This window comes from Myxine glutinosa, chromosome 1 (assembly GCF_964187855.1).
Source record: "Myxine glutinosa chromosome 1, kmMyxGlut1.1, whole genome shotgun sequence".
Taxonomy (NCBI): domain Eukaryota; kingdom Metazoa; phylum Chordata; class Myxini; order Myxiniformes; family Myxinidae; genus Myxine; species Myxine glutinosa.
Window position 1 is genome coordinate 90,435,050 of NC_136261.1, and position 19,920 is coordinate 90,454,969.

Here is a 19,920-nt window from a genome sequence, read left to right on the forward strand (position 1 = left end):
TAAAGCCTATCCCAGATATGGTGCCGCTAATAAGTAACAGTCACAAAACATCAACACAAACTACCACTCCAACTCCAAAACCAGAACTGCCGCATGCAGTGCAGTCACGGCCCTCGTATACATTTTAATGTACAGTCACAGGACTGTCGTTAGAAATGTAGATACTCGTATGGTCAGTGTTCGGGTAAATAGTCAACCTCAATATAATAAGCAGGGAAATGTCGCTTAAGGGTTGTCTGTTTAAATGTGCACCATACGGAGGGTGGTGCATTATAATACATATTGTTTAAAGTAAAGGAAATGTATGCATGACCTCCTGCTGTGACATCAATGGGTGGGGACTGGGTGTGTCTTTGGGGAGAAATTGGCGGAGCATTGAGGCTCTCCCTCCCACCTGTTTTATGGCTGTTTCAGCACCACCTCCTTAGTCACCACCAGCGGAGCTAAGGCCCATCCCGGTTGCTCGTTGCCCCTCCCCTGTCTGTGATTGAGTGTGGTATGAGGCACCCAAGGTTTCTTTAGGTTTATCTCATTGTATATAATTATATATTTATTCCTTGCAAACCCCATATTCTTCCCTTTCTCAACCCACCGTTGTACCTCCTTTGGGTCAATCTTCCCCTGGTTTGTTGTTGGAAAATAAACCCCATTCAGAATAGAATCAAAGCCTCGTGTCTCGAACTTGCATTCATGTACGCGGGTGAATCCACCATTGTTTGACGCAGTCTGGGGGGGGGGGGGGGGGCAATTTGGTCCATCCTTTTCATTGCTGATGTTAATTAGCCCTGAACACGACAATATTATAATGCCATGCACGGTCTGATGATTTCATTGACGTGATCATATAAAAAGAGGGAGGGGGAAGCGGGGTCTATTGGTAGCCTGTGGTAAGTGTGTTATGGTCTGCATGCTTCGAGTAAGTTAAGTTGCCATGTAACATGTTGCCTCCACCCAGGAGGAATAAAATGAGAACTCAATAGAGATCAGGAAGCCTCGTGTGAAAGGAAGATGAGAAGCTGTTCACGGAAGAGTTGTGGGAGAAGACATTGATCGTGGCTTTGTCTGTGTGGAATTGACCCAAGCTGCGATCACCTAGTTTTTGGAGAAGGGAATGAGCCATCTTGCTTTGTGGGGTGAAGAAGGACCTGGATATAGAACATAGGACAGAGGGCAGACCAGTAGACCTCATCTGAAAGGGACAAAGGGGACCTCGAGGTTTGATGGAGGGGCTGATCGTCACTGGCCTTCCTTGTGGCTGATTGTCATTGTGCTCTGTTAGGATTTCTGAATCTTAAGTGATACTCGTCGCTGGCGCTGCTTTTGGCAGTTTTACTTAATCTTTGGTCCAAATTCATCACTGGCTCTGGTCTCGTACCTGGTTTCCAAAGTCGGCTGCATCAAGCCTTTTGTCCACCCTGCACATCGTAGAGAAAAAAAAGAAGTCCCCATCTGCATTCTTATGTTGTTGTTCAAGTGTGATCTGTCACGCCCAGTGGGGTGGGATTTCAGGTTAATTTCCCATCATTGTAGATAAGTTAGCATATTCCCATTTACCTATCCGGTGTGCACCATGGTTTAGAATAGGTACATCGTATCCCGGCGAGTCGTAAGAGGCGACTAAAAGGGTTGGCGTCAGGAAAGGCATCCGGCCATAAAAACATCACCTCAAAAAGAGAACTATGACAATTACAACTACATATGGGCAGGGTACAGCCCGAACTACCCCGTGGGGGGCCCCCACTCCCTCTCGTCAAAACTCAAGGTGGGGAACCCGATCGAAGCAAGGGTGGAAATCACTCCATTTATGACGACGAAACGTCTGATGCCCGACGTGGAGATCGGTTTCTGAGGTTTGGGACATGGAATGTAGGGACAATGACAGGGAGATCAGGAGAAGTGGTGGAAGTATTGGTCAGAAGAAGAGTGGACATATGTTGTGTGCAGGAGACGAGATGGAGGGGAAGTGGTGTGAGAATGGTGAAGGGTAGGCAGGGACAGAAATACAAGTTTGTGTGGCAAGGGTGCCCAGAAGGCGTGAATGATGTTGGTGTCCTGTTTTCTGAGGAGTTTGTAGACAGTGTGGTGAGTGTGACTAGAGTGAGTGAACGGTTGATGATGGTGAAAATGATGATTGGAAAGCTCTTGGTGAACGTCATCTCAGGATATGCTCCGCAGGTCGGTCGGAGCGATGAAGAGAAGGACAAGTTCTGATGTGCGATAGAGAAGCTGGAAACGTGAAAGATGAGGAAGTTGTTGTGGTAGGAGGAGACCTAAATGGACATGTGGGAAGGAGTATGGATGGTTGTGAGGGAGTTCATGGGGGTTATGGATATGGTGTGAGAAATGGAGAAGGTGAAAGGATTTTGGAGTTTGCTGATGGAGCTGATTTGTTGATTTGTAATACTCAGTTCCAGAAAGAGGATAATAAGCTTGTTACATACATGTCAGGTGGGTCGACGACAACCTTTGACTACCTGCTGGTGCGTAGGCGAGATCGGGGGCACCTGCGGGACACAAAGGTGATCCCGGGGGAGGAGGCTGTTTCACAGCACCACTTGGTTGTATGCGACATAAGGGTGAAAGGTGCGAGGAGAGCTCGGCGGGTGAAGTACCAACTGAGAATGAAGGTGTGGAGGTTGAAAGAGGTGACAGTGAGGGAGGCATTAAAAGAGAGGCTGAGTATGGTAGAGGATGATGTGGTTGAGCTTGAAAGTGATTGGATGTCAATGAAAGATAGTCTGTTGGGAGCCGTTGGTGAGGTATGTGGATGGACAAAAGGACCCCCGAGGCACTCGGAAACATGGTGGTGGGATAATTAAGTTGGAAAGAAGATTGACGAGAAGAGGAAGAAGTTCAAGGAGTGGCAGAAAACTGCAGAAGAAGGGTATGGGGCAAGAAAAGGCAGAGCATGAAAGTTATAAGGCAGCCAAGAAGGCTGCAAAGAAAGAGGTAGCAAAGGCGCAGGAGGCATGTAGGAAAATGTTAGGAGAACGCTTGGATTTGGAAGAGAGTGAGAGAGCGGTATTCAAGATTGCAAAGCAGATAGCGAAAGAGAGGTGTGATGTGATGGGGGTGAGTTGCTTGAAGGATGAAGTGGGACAAATCGTTGTGGACCCAGATGGAACAAGCGTTACGCCTAGGTCCCCCGTCGGGGAAGTGATGTGAGTTGACAAAGTGGTAGACGCAGAAAAAATGCTATGATATGATATTTCGCTCACAAGGTTCAGACATACATGGAGGCGGCATCTTGGATTTTGACGTGGCGACCCAATTTTAAACAGCCTTCTTGCTTGTGCCCAGATACACCCACACACCAGATTAGAAGTTGGTACTTCGCTTATTTTTCAAGATATTAATCTCACAAGGTTCAGACATACATGGCGGCGGCCATCTTGGATTTTGACGTGGCGACCCAACTTTAAACAGCCTTCTTGCTTGTGCCCAGATACACCCACACACCAGATTAGAAGTTGGTACTTCGCTTATTTTTCAAGATATTTCGCTCACAAGGTTCAGACATATATATGGTGGCGGCCATCTTGGATTTAGACGTGGCGACCCAATTTTCAATAGCGTTCTTCCTTATGCCGAGATACACCCACACACCAAATTAGAAGTTGGTACTTCGCTTATTTTTCAAGATATTAATCTCACAAGGTTCAGACATACATGGCGGCGGCCATCTTGGATTTTGACGTGGCGACCCAATTTTCAATAGCGTTCTTTCTTATGCCTAGATACACCCACACACCAGATTAGAAGTTGGTACTTCACTTATTTTTTTTGAAGATATTCATCTCACAAGGTTCAGACATATGTGGCATCAGACATACATGGTGGCGGCCATCTTGGATTTTGACGTGGGTTGCACCCACACACCAAATTCGAATGCGGTCCTTCGCTTACGCACGCACGCCCGCACGCAAACACGCACGCCCACACGCACGCACGGACGGACACATGGACGGAGGGGAAAACCATAGTCCCCCTTTCGCTCCGCTGTGCGACGGGGGACAATTAAAGGAAGATGGAAGAGATATATGGAAATACTGTTGAATGCAGAGAATGAATGGGATGGCAACATGGAGAGTAACCCAGTTGTAAGACCGGCAGAGAAGATAACCGAGAAGGAAGTTGAGGAAACTATAAAAGCAATGAAGAGTAGAAAAGCGGGAGGGCCAACGGGAGTTGTGGGAGATATGTTGAAGGCAGCGGGAAATTGGGGTGTGAAGAGAATGACAGAGATCTGCAATCTGGTGGTGAAAGAAGGCCGCATTCCAGTGGATTGGGAACTGTGTACCCTCGTCCCTCTATACAAGGGGAAAGGTGACCCTCTGGACTGTGGCTCGTATCGAGCGATAAAGTTATTGGAGCATGGAATGAAGGTATTGGAAAGGGTGTTGGAGAGGAGGATAAGGAAGAAAGTGAAGATTGACGAAATGCAGTTTGGATTTATGCCAGGAAGAGGATCGACAGACGCGCTTTTTATTGTGAGGCAGTTGCAGGAGAAGTACATGGAGAAGAGGAAGAAGTTATTTCTTGGGTTTGTTGATCTGGAGAAAGCATTCGATCGGGTTCCACGTGAAGTAGTGACATGGGCATTGAGGAAGTTAGGAGTGGAGGAATGGTTGATCAGAGGAGTGATGGCAATGTACAAAAGAGCGTGCACAGCTGTAAGGACGAAGGACGGGAACAGTGGTGAGTTTGAGGTGAAGGTGGGAGTGCATCAGGGGTCGGTACTAAGCCCACTACTATTTGTAGCTGTGATGGAGGTGCTGGCTCAGAACCTAAAGGAGGGTTTACCGTGGGAGTTGTTGTATGCAGATGATCTGGTGTTGATTGCATAAAGTATGGATGGACTGAAGGAGAAGATGAACAAGTGGAAGGAATGTATGGAGACAAAAGGTCTGAAGGTGAATATCGGAAAAACGAAGGTGATGGCAAGTGGTAAAGCATGTGGTGAGGTGGAAAGAACTGGGAAGTGGCTGTGTGCTGTGTGCAGGAAGGGTGTCGGAGTGAATTCCATTCAATGTACAATGTGCGCTGAGTGGGTTCATAAAAAATGTAGTGGTCTGAGAGGGTCATTAACCAGTGTGGCAGCTACATTCAAGTGTAAGGTGTGCACAGAGGGAGCTGCAGATGGAGGAAATGTTGAGTTGGATCTTGGAGACAGCGTGAAACTGGAAGGTGTGAAAACATTTTGTTACCTAGGAGACATGCTGAATGGAGAAGGTGGATCAGACTCGGCAACGGTTGCTGGAGTGAGATGTGCATGGAAGAAGTTTCGGGCATTGAGTGGCGTGCTGAGGAGCAGGGGAGTGTCGTTAAAGCTGAAGGGAAAGGTGTATGCTGCATGTGTGAGAAGTGTTATGATTTATGGGAGCGAGACATGGGTAATGAACGTACAGCAGCAACGAAGGCTGGAAAGGGTGGAAATGCGAATGATTCGATGGATGTGTGGAGTGTCGTTGAGAGAGAGGAAGTCAAAAAAATTTTTTTTTTTTTTTTTTTTTTTTGTATACTTAATCGAGGCTCGTGAAAGAGCTGACATTCCAGAACCCATGACATTTACTTCACAAACAAATCAACCAGACAAACAAAATATATAAAAAGAGGGAGCGGAAGACAAGAGAATGGGAAGCACACAAACACTTGAGAGCACACAACATTTGAGAGCAGGGAGATGTGTGGGAGGGAGAGGGCTCGGGGGGAGGAGGCGTGGGAAGGGGTGGGGGGGGGGGGTGGGGGGAGCGAGAAGTATAAAACACAAGGACACCAAGGACTTCCAGGTCAGAAGTTGGTATTTCAAAAAGTGGAATTGGGGTAAAATTTTCGGGGATAGAAAAGATCAAGGTTTTGGATGGGAGAAGATAAGAGATGGTGGTGAACAGCTGTTTTAAAGACCTGGAGGGTGGAGTGGGATTGAAGAGAGTGAGGGAGTTTGTTCCAGAGGCGGGAGAAAAGAGGAATGAAGGAGTGAAGGTGAGCAGTCTTGATTTTGGCAGTTTAACCATAAGAGGGTTGCAGGCAGATCTTGTGCGACCTGTAGGAATATTTGCGGGACAGAGCCCAGAGAGAGCTGGGGGGGCAAGGCCAGAGAGGAGTCGGTAGAAGACGGAAAGACCACCAACCTGCCTGCGGTGAGTGAGTGAAAGGCCCTTGGAGTTAGCTTCATCGCGGGAGATTCCAATGATTCTGAATGCTTTGCTTTCAACAGCGTGAAGACGAGCTAGGTGTGAGGCAGGAGCACCAGCCCAGAGGGGAGAGCAGTATTCCATTGAGCTGCGGATGAAAGCCTTGTACGTGGTGAGGAGCTCAGGTGTGCCAAGGAAGGACTTCGCACGACGGAGGATGCCCAGTCGGCGACTGGCTTTGGAGGCCAGATTTGAAATGTGGTTTTCCCAGGAAAGATCATGGCAGATAGTGAGACCCAAAAGTTTGAGTGACAGAACTTCTTGGAGAGGTATTTCAGAAAGTAGATGGGAGGGTTGTCCAGTCGGTCTTTTCGGAGAGACATTGTAAGAGTGTGAGATTTGTCAGGATTGAAAGACATGTTCCACTTGTTTGCCCAGTCTGTGATTTTGTCCAGGTCTGCAGAGAGTGAGGAGGCTGCAGACTGTCGATCTGAGGGATGAAGAATGGAGCGACAGAGAGTAGAGTCATCAGCAAAGAGATAGAGAGGATTTTCAAGAGAGTCGGGGAGATCATTGATGAAGACCAGAAAAAGCACAGGGCCCAGAACACTGCCTTGGGGAACTCCAGCCTGAACAGGAAGAGGAGATGAGAGAAACCCATTCAGCGCCACACGTTGACTATGACTAGAGAGGAAGTCCGCCAGCCATGCGTGGAGATTTCCATGGATACCAACAGAGGAGAGTTTGGTGAGCAGGGCGGGGTGCCAGACCGTATCGAAGGCACGTGATATGTCAAGGGAAAAAAAAAACAACAAAAAAAAACCACCTTTAGAGGCCATTTTTCCCCGCAAAGCGGGGGTTGGCCTTTTTCGGGAACCGTGGCTGTTGTTGTTTTTTTGGTCCCCTTTTTGAAGCAATGTTTTACGGCCGGATGCCCTTCCTGACGCCAACCCTTTTTGCCGCCTTTAACGACAAACAGGGAATTACCAGTGAACTGGTACTCAATTAGCCGATCTCGGAAGGATGACAGGCTGAGTCAACCCCCCTGGCGTTAATTCAGCGATCGAACGGGATTCGAACCCAGGATCGTAGGATCCTAAGCCGGCACCCTAGCCGCTAGCCCAACACCAGTGATATGTCAAGGGAGACAGCTCGAATTTCCTGTTTGGCATTGAGGACCTCCATCCATTGCTGAGAAAGCAGAAGCAGCATGTCCAGAGTAGAGTGACCAGCTCTGAAACCAAATTGATGATCAGAGATCAAGCCATTGGAGAAGAGGAAAGATTTCATATCTGAAGCAATGATGGATTCCATGACTTTACTGATAATTGAGAGAAGGCTGATTGGTCTGTAGTTGCTGGGATCTGTTTTTGCACCTTTTTTGTGCAAAGCGGTGATGTTGGCAGATTTCCAAGCAGATGGCAGATGACCTTGAGCAAAAGAGAGTGTGAAGAGAACAGAGAGAGGGAGTGAAAGAGCGAAAGAACAAGATTTTAGGACCCGTGGGCTGATGCCGTCAGGTCCAGTTGCAGAATCAGAGTCGAGGGTTGACAGAAACTTTTCCACCTTGTCAGGAGGAAAGGACACAGAGTCCAGGAGCAGCTGGGTACGACTGGGTACGGTGGGTACAGAGAGGGATGGGTTTGGGACACAAGATTTAGAGGCAAACACAGAGTTGAGGCATTCAGCTTTTTCACGCGCGGAGTCAGCCGTGTGGCTGTTTGAGGTGAGGGAGGAGATGGAGGGGGAACAAACACCAGAAACAGATTTGACCAGACGCCACCAGGATTTGGAAGAGGGAGACATATAAGAGAGTTCTGTCCTGAGAACGGAGAGATATTGTTTCCTGGCTCTCCTGAGGGTGGACACACACTTGTTTCGGGCTTTGTGAAAGGAAATGAGATTTCCTTCCGTTGGATTTGCTTTCCAGGAGACGAAAACAAGTTGTTTCTGGGCAATAGCCTCACCACAAGATTCCGTGTACCATGGACGGGAGGAAGGGTATGACAACTGAAGACGAGATGGGATAAATCTGTGCATGAGAGAGAGCAGTTTACTTTGGAAGAATTCCCAGGATGAGTTGATGTCAGAGGCGGTAGAGATGGGAGACCAGTCCAGATGATTGATGGCTGCTTGAAGACCATGCCAGTTGGCCTGAGTGAAATGCCAGACTCGTCGACGCTGAGGAGGCTCTCTGAGAATGGTCAGAGAGATGTCCACTTTAACAAGCACATGATCAGATGAGCCGATTGGAGCAGAAGAAGAGCAGCAGACATTTTCAGGGAAGTTAGTCATAACCAAGTCCAGAAGAGAAGATGCTCCATTGATTGAGATCCGGGTCGGGAAATTGACAGATTGTGTCAGTCCCAGTGAGTCACAGAAGTCCTTTGCTGAAGAGCCATGGCTGGTGAGAGAGGTACCCACACCCAGCCAACTGGCATGGTGACAATTGAAATCACCACATATGAGGAAGAGAGAGTTGGGATGGGTAGATAGAAGTTGGTCCATGTTATCAGACAGCGAGATGTAGATGGAGTCATCACTGTTTGGTGGACGGTACAACACACATATGAACAAAAGGTGGGAGCGAAGGGGAAGCCGTAGCCAAAGGTATTCCTGGGGGTGAGGTGGAGAGAGGGCAGTGCAGGGCGAGTGAGGAAGAGAGTTTTTTATAAAGATAGCAACCCCCCCTCCAGGACGAGGCTCAGGTCTATCATACCGGAGGAGGGAGTAACCTGGGAGAGATAATTGCGAAAGATGATGGTGTGAAGAGAAACAGTTTGAGATGGTTTCTAATGGTTTCTAATAACAAAAGTAATGACAAAAGTAGCAATTACAAAACAATATCTACTCGTCCCCAAGGGGTTTTTGTGAAGTGCGATATTGCCACCGACACCCGTATGGAAGTACATTTTAATATAGGGAATTTAAAATATTTATCATAACCCACAAACAAGTATGCTTACCTTTTTAAACAGTCGCTACTGCTGTATAACACAAAACCTGACATCCTTGAGGCATTCTATGCTTATTGTGTCCACCATAGACAATTGGACCTGAGCCTTGAATATGAATGAATGATCGTTTTAAGGCCATTTTCCCCGCTAGAGCGGGGGTTAGCCTTGCGGGCTCCATGACAATCATGGTTCCCTGTTTGAGGCAATGTTTTTTTTATGGCCGGATGCCCTTCCTGACGCCAACCCTTGGTCGCACTCTTACGATGCGCAGGGATACGGTGTACCTATTCTAAACCGGGGTACACACCGGGATCATTCATCCCAGCAAGCTGGTACTCAATTTGCCGACCTCGGAAGGATGACAGGCTGAGTCAACCCCCCTGGCGTTAATTCAGCGATCGACCGGGATTCGAACCCAGGATCCTAGGATCCCAAGCTGGCACCATAACCGCTAAGCCAACACCAGGCTAAACCTGAGCCTAGATCTACTGAGCCTAGATCTACTGTAATTTATATAGCCCCAGAGAGGATAATAACATGACCCTTCCTGCCGTTTCCGTGGAGAGTGGGTCAACTGATTCATCAAAACACAAATAAGTTTTGCCATTTGTGGATAGTTATGTATCCATTGTAGAGTATGTTTGTAATCTCAAAATGACTTTTTTCAAGACTGGAGGAAAATGTATGTATACACCACTGCAGGACACTCAAGAGATCACTGCAAACATTTTCTTTGAAGTGTGCAAAATGTTGAAGTTTCTATTTCATGTATAGTTTACCCCCACTTTCAATTTTCTTGAAACATAATCACCCAAAAGACAATCGAGGGTGAGGTGTCATATGTTAAGCATGTTAGATTTACCTTGGATAACTAATACTTGATTTTATCCGCACAGGAGCATTTGGGGAAGCGTTCGAAAAAGTTGTTCACAGTGCACCTTCTGACAAAATTGCATTCTAATCACATACCTGCATGTTCGCCATCCTAATATTTGGAACACACTAATGTTGGAGATGTGCCAATTCACAGGTAAAACTAGAAAGAGCAATCAGATTGCAGACCCTCGCCAGGACGCGTTTTCAGTGGTTTTCATGGCTTTTGTGTTAAAACAAATATAGCGGAGAACCACGTGACCGATGAAGTCATCTTTTTTTTTTCCTCCACCAATTTATGCCTGCATGATGCTCAAGAAATATCATCTTGATCGGATGAAGTTTTGTACGATGACATCATAATGGAGGGACCTGTGACATCATCGTTAACATATTTCATTCCCCATGGGGAGTTCTTTGGAATGAGCCATGTCTCAATGTTTTTTATTTAATGCTTTCGGAGAAATAGAGGTGCAACGTTTTTCGGTTTTCCCAAGATGGCACCCGTACCACGTGACCGATGACGTCATAATCATCATTAAAAAATTATACAGGTGTTTCGTGGCTGTGAGGTGTTTTTAATTTCATGGATGTGAGGTGTTTTTAATGTCGTGGCTGTGAGGTGTTTTTAATTTCGTGGCTGTGAGGTGTTTTTAATTTTGTGGCTGTGAGGTGTTTTTAATTTCGTTGTGGTGAGGTGTTTATAATTATGTGTTATTTTTTTAATTTCGTGGCTGTGAGGTGTTTTTAATTTTGTGGCTGTGAGGTGTTTTTAATTTCGTGGCTGTGAGGTGTTTTCAATTTTGTGGCTGTGAGGTGTTTTTATTACGTGTTTTATGGCTGTGAGGTGTTTTTAATTTTGTGGCTGTGAGGTGTTTTTAATTACGTGGCTGTGAGGTGTTTTTAATTTCGTGGCTGTGAGGTGTTTTTAATTACGTGGCTGTGAGGTGTTTTTAATTTCGTGGCTGTGAGGTGTTTTTAATTTCGTGGCTGTGAGGTGTTTTTAATTTTGTGGATGTGAGGTGTTTTTAATTTCGTGGATGTGAGGTGTTTTTAATTTCGTGGCTGTGAGGTGTTTTTAATTTCATGGCTGTGAGGTGTTTTTAATTTCGTAGATGTGAGGTGTTTTTAATTTCATGGCTGTGAGGTGTTTTTAATTTCGTAGATGTGAGGTGTTTTTAATTTCGTGGCTGTGAGGTGTTTTTAATTTCGTGGCTGTGAGGTGTTTTTAATTTCGTGGCTGTGAGGTGTTTTTATTAGGTGTTTTATGGCTGTGAGGTGTTTTTATTAGGTGTTTTGTGGCTGTGAGGTGTTTTTAATTTCGTGGCTGTGAGGTGTTTTTAATTTCGTGGCTGTGACGTGTTTTTAATTTCGTGGCTGTGAGGTGTTTTTAATTTCATGGCTGTGAGGTGTTTTTAATTTCATGGCTGTGAGGTGTTTTTAATTTCGTGGCTGTGAGGTGTTTTTAATTTCATGGCTGTGAGGTGTTTTTAATTTCATGGCTGTGAGGTGTTTTTAATTTCGTGGATGTGAGGTGTTTTTAATTTTGTGGCTGTGAGGTGTTTTTAATTTCGTGGCTGTGAGGTGTTTTTAATTTCGTGGCTGTGAGGTGTTTTTAATTTAGTGGCTGTGAGGTGTTTTTAATTTCGTGGCTGTGAGGTGTTTTTATTAGGTGTTTTATGGCTGTGAGGTGTTTTTATTAGGTGTTTTATGGCTGTGAGGTGTTTTTAATTTTGTGGCTGTGAGGTGTTTTTATTAGGTGTGTTATGGCTGTGGGGTGTTTTTATTACGTGTTTTATGGCTGTGAGGTGTTTTTAATTTCGTGGCTGAGGTGTTTTTATTAGGTGTTTTATGGCTGTGAGGTGTTTTTAATTTAGTGGCTGTGAGGTGTTTTTATTAGGTGTTTTATGGCTGTGAGGTGTTTTTAATTTCGTGGCTGTGAGGTGTTTTTAATTTCGTGGCTGTGAGGTGTTTTTAATTTTGTGGCTGTGAGGTGTTTTTAATTTCGTGGCTGTGAGGTGTTTTTAATTTCGTGGATGTGAGGTGTTTTTAATTTCGTGGATGTGAGGTGTTTTTAATTTCGTGGATGTGAGGTTTTTTTGAATTTCGTGGATGTGAGGTGTTTTTAATTTCGTGGCTGTGAGGTGTTTTTAATTTCGTGGCTGTGAGGTGTTTTTAATTTCATGGCTGTGAGGTGTTTTTAATTTCGTGTTTCATGTCTGTGAGGTGTTTTTAATTTCGTTGTAGTGAGGTGTTTATAATTATGTGTTATTTTTTAATTTCGTGGCTGTGAGGTGTTTTTAATTTTGTGGCTGTGAGGTGTTTTTAATTTCGTGGCTGAGATGTTTTCAATTTTGTGGCTGTGAGGTGTTTTTAATTTCGTGTTTCATGTCTGTGAGGTGTTTTTAATTTCGTTGTGGTGAGCTGTTTATAATTAGGTGGTCCCCCTGTACTGCCTTTCCCTCGCGGTCCCCATGTGCTGTCTTTCCCTCGCGGTCCCCATGTGCTGTCTTTCCCTCGCGGTCCCCATGTGCTGTCTTTCCCTCGCGGTCCCCCTGTACTGTCTTTCCCTCGTGGTCCCCATGTGCTGTCTTTCCCTAGTGGTCCCCATGTGCTGTCTTTCCCTCGTGGTCCCCATGTGCTGTCTTTCCCTCATGGTCCCCATGTGCTGTCTTTCCCTCGCGGTCCCCATGTTCTGTCTTTCCCTCGCGGTCCCCATGTGCTGTCTTTCCCTCGTGGTCCCCCTGTACTGTCTTTCCCTCGCGGTCCCCATGTGCTGTCTTTCCCTCGTGGTCCCCCTGTACTGTCTTTCCCTCGCGGTTCCCATGTGCTGTCTTTCCCTCGCGGTCCCCATGTGCTGTCTTTCCCTCGTGGTCCCCCTGTACTGTCTTTCCCTCGCGGTCCCCCTGTGCTGTCTTTCCCTCGCAGTCCCCATGTGCTGTCTTGCCCTCGCGGTCCCCCTGTGCTGTCTTTCCCTCGCGGTCCCCATGTGCTGTCTTTCCCTCGCGGTCCCCATGTGCTGTCTTTCCCTCGCGGACCCCTTGTGCTGTCTTTCCCTCATGGTCCCCATGTGCTGTCTTTCCCTCGCGGTCCCCCTGTGCTGTCTTTCCCTCGTGGTCCCCCTGTGCTGTCTTTCCCTCGCGGTCCCCATGTGCTGTCTTTCCCTCGCGGTCCCCATGTGCTGTCTTTCCCTCGTGGTCCCCCTGTGCTGTCTTTCCCTCGCGGTCCCCCTGTGCTGTCTTTCCCTCGCGGTCCCCCTGTGCTGTCTTTCCCTCGCGGTCCCCATGTGCTGTCTTTCCCTCGTGGTCCCCATGTGCTGTCTTTCCCTCGTGGTCCCCATGTGCTGTCTTTCCCTCGCGGTCCCCATGTGCTGTCTTTCCCTCGTGGTCCCCCTGTGCTGTCTTTCCCTCGCGGTCCCCCTGTGCTGTCTTTCCCTCGCGGTCCCCCTGTGCTGTCTTTCCCTCGCGGTCCCCATGTGCTGTCTTGCCCTCGCGGTCCCCCTGTGCTGTCTTTCCCTCGCGGTCCCCATGTGCTGTCTTTCCCTCGTGGTCCCCATGTGCTGTCTTTCCCTCGCGGTTCCCATGTGCTGTCTTTCCCTCGCGGTCCACATGTGCTGTCTTTCCCTCGTGGTCCCCCTGTACTGTCTTTCCCTCGTGGTCCCCCTGTACTGTCTTTCCCTCGCGGTCCCCCTGTGCTGTCTTTCCCTCGCGGTCCCCATGTGCTGTCTTGCCCTCGCGGTCCCCCTGTGCTGTCTTTCCCTCGCGGTCCCCATGTGCTGTCTTTCCCTCGCGGTCCCCATGTGCTGTCTTTCCCTCGCGGACCCCTTGTGCTGTCTTTCCCTCATGGTCCCCATGTGCTGTCTTTCCCTCGCGGTCCCCCTGTGCTGTCTTTCCCTCGTGGTCCCCCTGTGCTGTCTTTCCCTCGCGGTCCCCATGTGCTGTCTTTCCCTCGCGGTCCCCCTGTGCTGTCTTTCCCTCGCGGTCCCCATGTGCTGTCTTGCCCTCGCGGTCCCCCTGTGCTGTCTTTCCCTCGCGGTCCCCATGTGCTGTCTTTCCCTCGTGGTCCCCATGTGCTGTCTTTCCCTCGCGGTTCCCATGTGCTGTCTTTCCCTCGCGGTTCCCATGTGCTGTCTTTCCCTCGCGGTCCCCATGTGCTGTCTTTCCCTCGTGGTCCCCCTGTACTGTCTTTCCCTCGCGGTCCCCCTGTGCTGTCTTTCCCTCGCGGTCCCCATGTGCTGTCTTGCCCTCGCGGTCCCCCTGTGCTGTCTTTCCCTCGCGGTCCCCATGTGCTGTCTTTCCCTCGCGGTCCCCATGTGCTGTCTTTCCCTCGCGGACCCCTTGTGCTGTCTTTCCCTCATGGTCCCCATGTGCTGTCTTTCCCTCGCGGTCCCCCTGTGCTGTCTTTCCCTCGTGGTCCCCCTGTGCTGTCTTTCCCTCGCGGTCCCCATGTGCTGTCTTTCCCTCGCGGTCCCCATGTGCTGTCTTTCCCTCGTGGTCCCCCTGTGCTGTCTTTCCCTCGCGGTCCCCCTGTGCTGTCTTTCCCTCGCGGTCCCCCTGTGCTGTCTTTCCCTCGCGGTCCCCATGTGCTGTCTTTGCCTCGTGGTCCCCATGTGCTGTCTTTCCCTCGTGGTCCCCATGTGCTGTCTTTCCCTCGCGGTCCCCATGTGCTGTCTTTCCCTCGTGGTCCCCCTGTGCTGTCTTTCCCTCGCGGTCCCCCTGTGCTGTCTTTCCCTCGCGGTCCCCCTGTGCTGTCTTTCCCTCGCGGTCCCCATGTGCTGTCTTGCCCTCGCGGTCCCCATGTGCTGTCTTTCCCTCGTGGTCCCCATGTGCTGTCTTTCCCTCGCGGTTCCCATGTGCTGTCTTTCCCTCGCGGTCCACATGTGCTGTCTTTCCCTCGTGGTCCCCCTGTACTGCCTTTCCCTCGTGGTCCCCCTGTGCTGTCTTTCCCTCACGGTTGTCAGCTCTTTCACGAGCCTCGATTCAGTATAGAAAAAAAAAAAGCAAAAAGAAAAAAAAAGGTGGTGGTGCACCTATGATGAAAATTTCCTGTCAATCAGACCAAAGGTTGCAGAGAAAATCATATTTATTCTGTGTGGAAAAACAAACAAACAAACAAACAAACCATTCTGAAAAAATTATGAAAAAATTCTCTCTGACCATTCTCAGGGAGCCTGCTCAGCGTCGACGAGTTTGGCATTTCACTCAGGCCAACTGGCACAGTCTTCAAGCAGGCATCAATCATCTGGACTGGTCTCCCATCTCTACCACCTCTGACATCAACTCATCCTGGGAATTCTTCCAAAGTAAATTGCTCTCTCTCATGCACAGATTTATCCCATCTCATCTTCAGTTGTCATACCTTTCCTCCAGTCCATGGTACACGGAATCTTGTGGTGAGGCTGTTGCCCAGAAACAACTTGCCTTCGTCTCCTGGAAAGCAAATCCAACGGAAGGAAATCTCATTTCCTTTCACAAAGCCCAAAACAAGTGTGTGTCCACCCTCAGGAGAGCCAGGAAACAATATCTCTCCGTTCTCAAGACCGAACTCTCTTATCTGTCTCCCTCTTCCAAATCCTGGTGGCGCCTGGTCAAATCTGTTTCTGGTGTTTGTTCCCCCTCCATCCATTCCCTTACCTCAAACGGCTACACAGCTGACTCCGCACGTGAAAAAGCTGAATGCCTCAACTCTGTGTTTGCCTCTAAATCTTATGTCCCAAACCCATCCCTCTCTGTACCCACCATACCCAGTCATACCCAGCTGCTCCTGGACTCCGTGTCCTTTCCTCCTGACAAGGTGGAAAAGTTTCTGTCAACCCTCGACTCTGATTCTGCAACTGGACCTGACGGCATCAGCCCACGGGTCCTAAAATCCTGTTCTTCTGCTCTTTCACTCCCTCTCTCTGTTCTCTTCACCCTCTCTTTTGCGCAAGGTCAACTGCCATCTGCTTGGAAATCAGCCAACATCACCGCTTTGCACAAAAAAGGTGCAAAAACAGATCCTAGCAACTACAGACCAATCAGCCTTCTCCCAATTAGCAGCAAAGTCATGGAATCCATCATTGCTTCGGATATGAAATCTTTCCTCTTCTCCAATGGCTTGATCTCTGATCATCAATTTGGTTTCAGACCAGGTCACTCTACTCTGGACATGCTGCTTCTGCTGTCTCAACAATGGATGGAGGTCCTCAATGCCAAACAGGAAATTAAAGCCGTCTCCCTCGACATATCACGTGCCTTTGATACGGTCTGGCACCCCGCACTGCTCACCAAACTCTCCTCCTTTGGTAATCTGGCCTCCAAAGCCAGTCGCCGACTGGGCATCCTCCGTCGTGCGAAGTCCTTCCTTGGCACACCTGAGCTCCTCACCATGTACAAGGCTTTCATCCGCAGCTCAATGGAATACTGCTCTCCCCTCTGGGCTGGTGCTCCTGCCTCACACCTAGCTCGTCTTCATGCTGTTGAAAGCAAAGCATTCAGAATCATTGGAATCTCCCGCGATGAAGCTAACTCCAAGGGCCTCTCACTCACTCACCGCAGGCAGGTTGGTGGTCTTTCCGTCTTCTACCGACTCCTCTCTGGCCTTGCCCCCCCCCCCCCCAGCTCTCTCTGGGCTCTGTCCCGCAAATATTCCTACAGGTCGCACAAGATCTGCCTGCAACCCTCTTATGGTTAAACTGCCAAAATCAAGACTCTCTGCTCACCTTCACTCCTTCATTCCTCTTTTCTCCCACCTCTGGAACAAACTCCCTCACTCTCTTCAATCCCACTCCACCCTCCAGGTCTTTAAAACAGCTGTTCACCACCATCTCTTATCTACCCCCATCCAAAACCTTGATCTTTTCTATCCCCGATAATTTCACCCCAATTCCACTTTTTGAAATACCAACTTCTGTCCTGGAAGTCCTTGGTGTCCTTGTGTTTTATACTTCTCCCACCCCCCCCCCCCTTCCCACGCCTCCTCACCCCAAGCCCTCTCCCTCCCACACATCTCCCTGCTCTTAAATGTTGTGTGCTCTCAAGTGTTTGCGTGCTTCCCATTCTCTTGTCTTCCGCTCCCTCTTTTTATATATTTTGTTTGTCTGGTTGATTTGTTTGTGAAGTAAATGTCAGTTCTTTCACGAGCCTCGATTCAGTATGCAAAAAAAAAAAAAGGCAGTGTTCTGGGCCCTGTGCTTTTTCTGGTCTTCATCAATGATCTCTCTGACTCTCTTGAAAATCCTCTCCATCTCTTTGCTGATGACTCCACTCTCTGCCGCACCATTCCTCATCCCTCAGATCGGCAGTCTGCAGCCTCCTCACTCTCTGCAGACCTGGACAAAATCACAGACTGGGCAAACAAGTGGAACATGTCTTTCAATCCTGACAAATCTCACACTCTTACGATGTCTCTCCGAAAAGACCGACTGGACAACCCTCCCATCTACTTTCTGAATAATCCTCTCCAAGAAGTTCTGTCACTCAAGCTTTTGGGTCTCACTATCTGCCATGATCTTTCCTGGGAAAACCACATTTCCAAGCTGGCCTCCAAAGCCAGTCGCCCGTCGTGCGAAGTCCTTCCTTGGCACACCTGAGCTCCTCACCACATGCAAGGCTTTCATCCGCAGCTCAATGGAGTACTGCTCTCCCCTCTGGGCTGGTGCTCCTGCCTCACACCTAGCTCGTCTTCACGCTGTTGAAACCAAAGCGTTCAGAATCATTGGAATCTCCCGCGATGACGCTATCTCCGAGGGCCTTTCACTTCATCACCGCAGGCAGGTTGGTGGTCTTTCCGTCTTCTACCGACTCCTCTCCGGCCTTGCTCCCCCAGCTCTCTCTGGGCTCTGTCCCCCAAATATTCCTGCAGGTCGCACAAGATCTGCCTGCAACCCTCTTATGGTTAAACTGCCAAAAGCAAGACTCTCTGCTCACCTTCACTCCTTCATTCCTCTTTTCTCCCGCCTCTGGAACAAACTCCCTCACTCTCTTCAATCCCACTCCTCCCTCCAGGTCTTTAAAACGGCTGTTCACCACCATCTCTTATCTTCCCCAATCCAAAACCTTGATCTTTTCTACCCCCGCTAATTTCACCCCAAATCCACTTTTTTGAGGTGACTTTTGACTTCTTTTCTGGAAGTCCTTGGTGTCCTTGCATTTTATACCTATCCTGCCTCCCCCCAGGCCCTCTCCCTCCAAAAACAGCTCCCGATGTCCCTGCTCTCAAATGTTGTGTTTGTGTGCTTCCTCGCCTTCTCTCCCCATCTTGTCGACCGCTCCCCTTTTTATAGACTTTGTTTGCTTGTTTGTTTGATTTGTTTGTTTGATAAATGTTAGCTCTTTCACGAGCCTCGACTCTGTATACCAAAAAAACAACAAAAAACAACAAAACAAAAAAACAGACAAACAAACAAATGAAAAATCGGTTAGAGACCGAGGACTTGCCGGGATGTACTTTTTTTTAAATCGGCCATTTTGGATCAATTTTTCGGTTTTTCCAAGATGGCGGCCGCACCACGTGGCCGATGACGTCATCATTAAATTTTTTTCTCCACCAGTTTATGCCGACGTGGTGCTCAAGAAATTGAATCTTGATTGGATGAAGTTTTGTACTTGTCGAATTATCAAATGATGACGTCATAATGGAGGCCTTGGGCCGAGAGAGTTAAAAATTGGGCACAGTCTATTCCAGGGCAAGACAAATATGTGTGTAAAGTTTGGCGATTCTATGTGCAACGGTGTAGACGTAGTGCTGTGCACAAACAGACAAACAGATGAAAAATCGGTCAGAGACCGAGGACTTGCCAGAATGTCCTTTTTTTTAATCGGCCGTTTTGGACAAATATGGCGGCCCAACTACGTGACCGATGACGTCATCATTATTTGTTTTCTAAACTAATTTATTCCTCGATTATGCTCAAGAAATTTCATCTTGATCGGATGAAGTTTTGTACTTGTCGAATTATGACGTCATAATGGAGGCACCTATGACATCATCATTAACATATTTTATTCCCCATGGAGAGTACTTTACAATGACACATGTCTCAATTTTTTTTATTCAGCACTTTCGGAGATATGGAGGTGCAAAGTTTTTCGGTTTTTCCAAGATGGCGGCCAAACCACGTGACCGATGACGTCATTATTATTTTTTTCTCCACCAGGTTATGCCGTCATGTAGCTCAAGAAATTGCATCTTGATTGGATGAAGTTTTGTACTTGTCGAATTATCAAATTATGACATCATAATGGAGGCCTTGGCCCAGAGAGTTAAAAATTGGGCACAGTCTATTCCAGGGCAAGACAAATGTGTGTAAAGTATGGCGATTCTATGTGCAACGGTGTAGACGTAGTACTGCACACAAACAGACAAACAAACCAACCAAGCAACATACTTGCCGGAATCTTTTCCGGCAAGTGACAGACTCAAATGAAATACCCTCTCCTCTGGCAAGGGTAACAAGCAATTGGCTACAATAGAGCAAAGTAGACCAAAACACCATTGCAGGGTGAAGAAGAGCGAACTCACCAGATTCTGGTTCCATTTCAATGTCTGCCTCCATGATTGCCGATTCACACTCCTTTTGCTTTGTAGAAACTTGTAAAGATTCTTCAGAAGCCAATATTGGTTTGGTTGTGCCAACAACACCCATTTCATCTGCAAAGAATTTCATGCCATTCCAATGTAGCAAAATTAAATTAGTTTTGAGAAATTGTCCATTCCCACTTTTCCCTCATGTTTCAGAAGCGACGATTCAACATCATATAATCTGATAAGTAATAACACTCTTTTCTACCCAGGATAATGCCACACAAAGTCAAATAGTCTATCGTGGCTCGGTGCTGTGGTCATACATGTCAGAATTATGGTTTGCAGCATTCCTACAATTTTAACTGAACCTTTTGAGACACTAAATGACCACAAGAAACAGCAATTTACAGGTACATTCTCGTTCATATGAGGCTTCTCAAGCAGTCATCAAT

At 47.8% G+C, this 19,920-nt stretch overlaps 1 protein-coding gene across 3 annotated transcripts in view; it reads right to left on the bottom strand.

Moving 5' to 3' along the window:
• Positions 1–19,920, bottom strand: part of LOC137426087 (uncharacterized) — a 185,108-nt gene that overhangs the window by 26,432 nt on the left and 138,756 nt on the right. For all 3 annotated transcript variants that reach the window (XM_078774541.1, XM_078774562.1, XM_078774533.1), the window contains one exon: positions 19,466–19,594. In XM_078774541.1, coding sequence (XP_078630667.1) covers positions 19,466–19,594 — 129 coding nt within the window. The remainder of the gene's footprint in view (positions 1–19,465; positions 19,595–19,920) is intronic.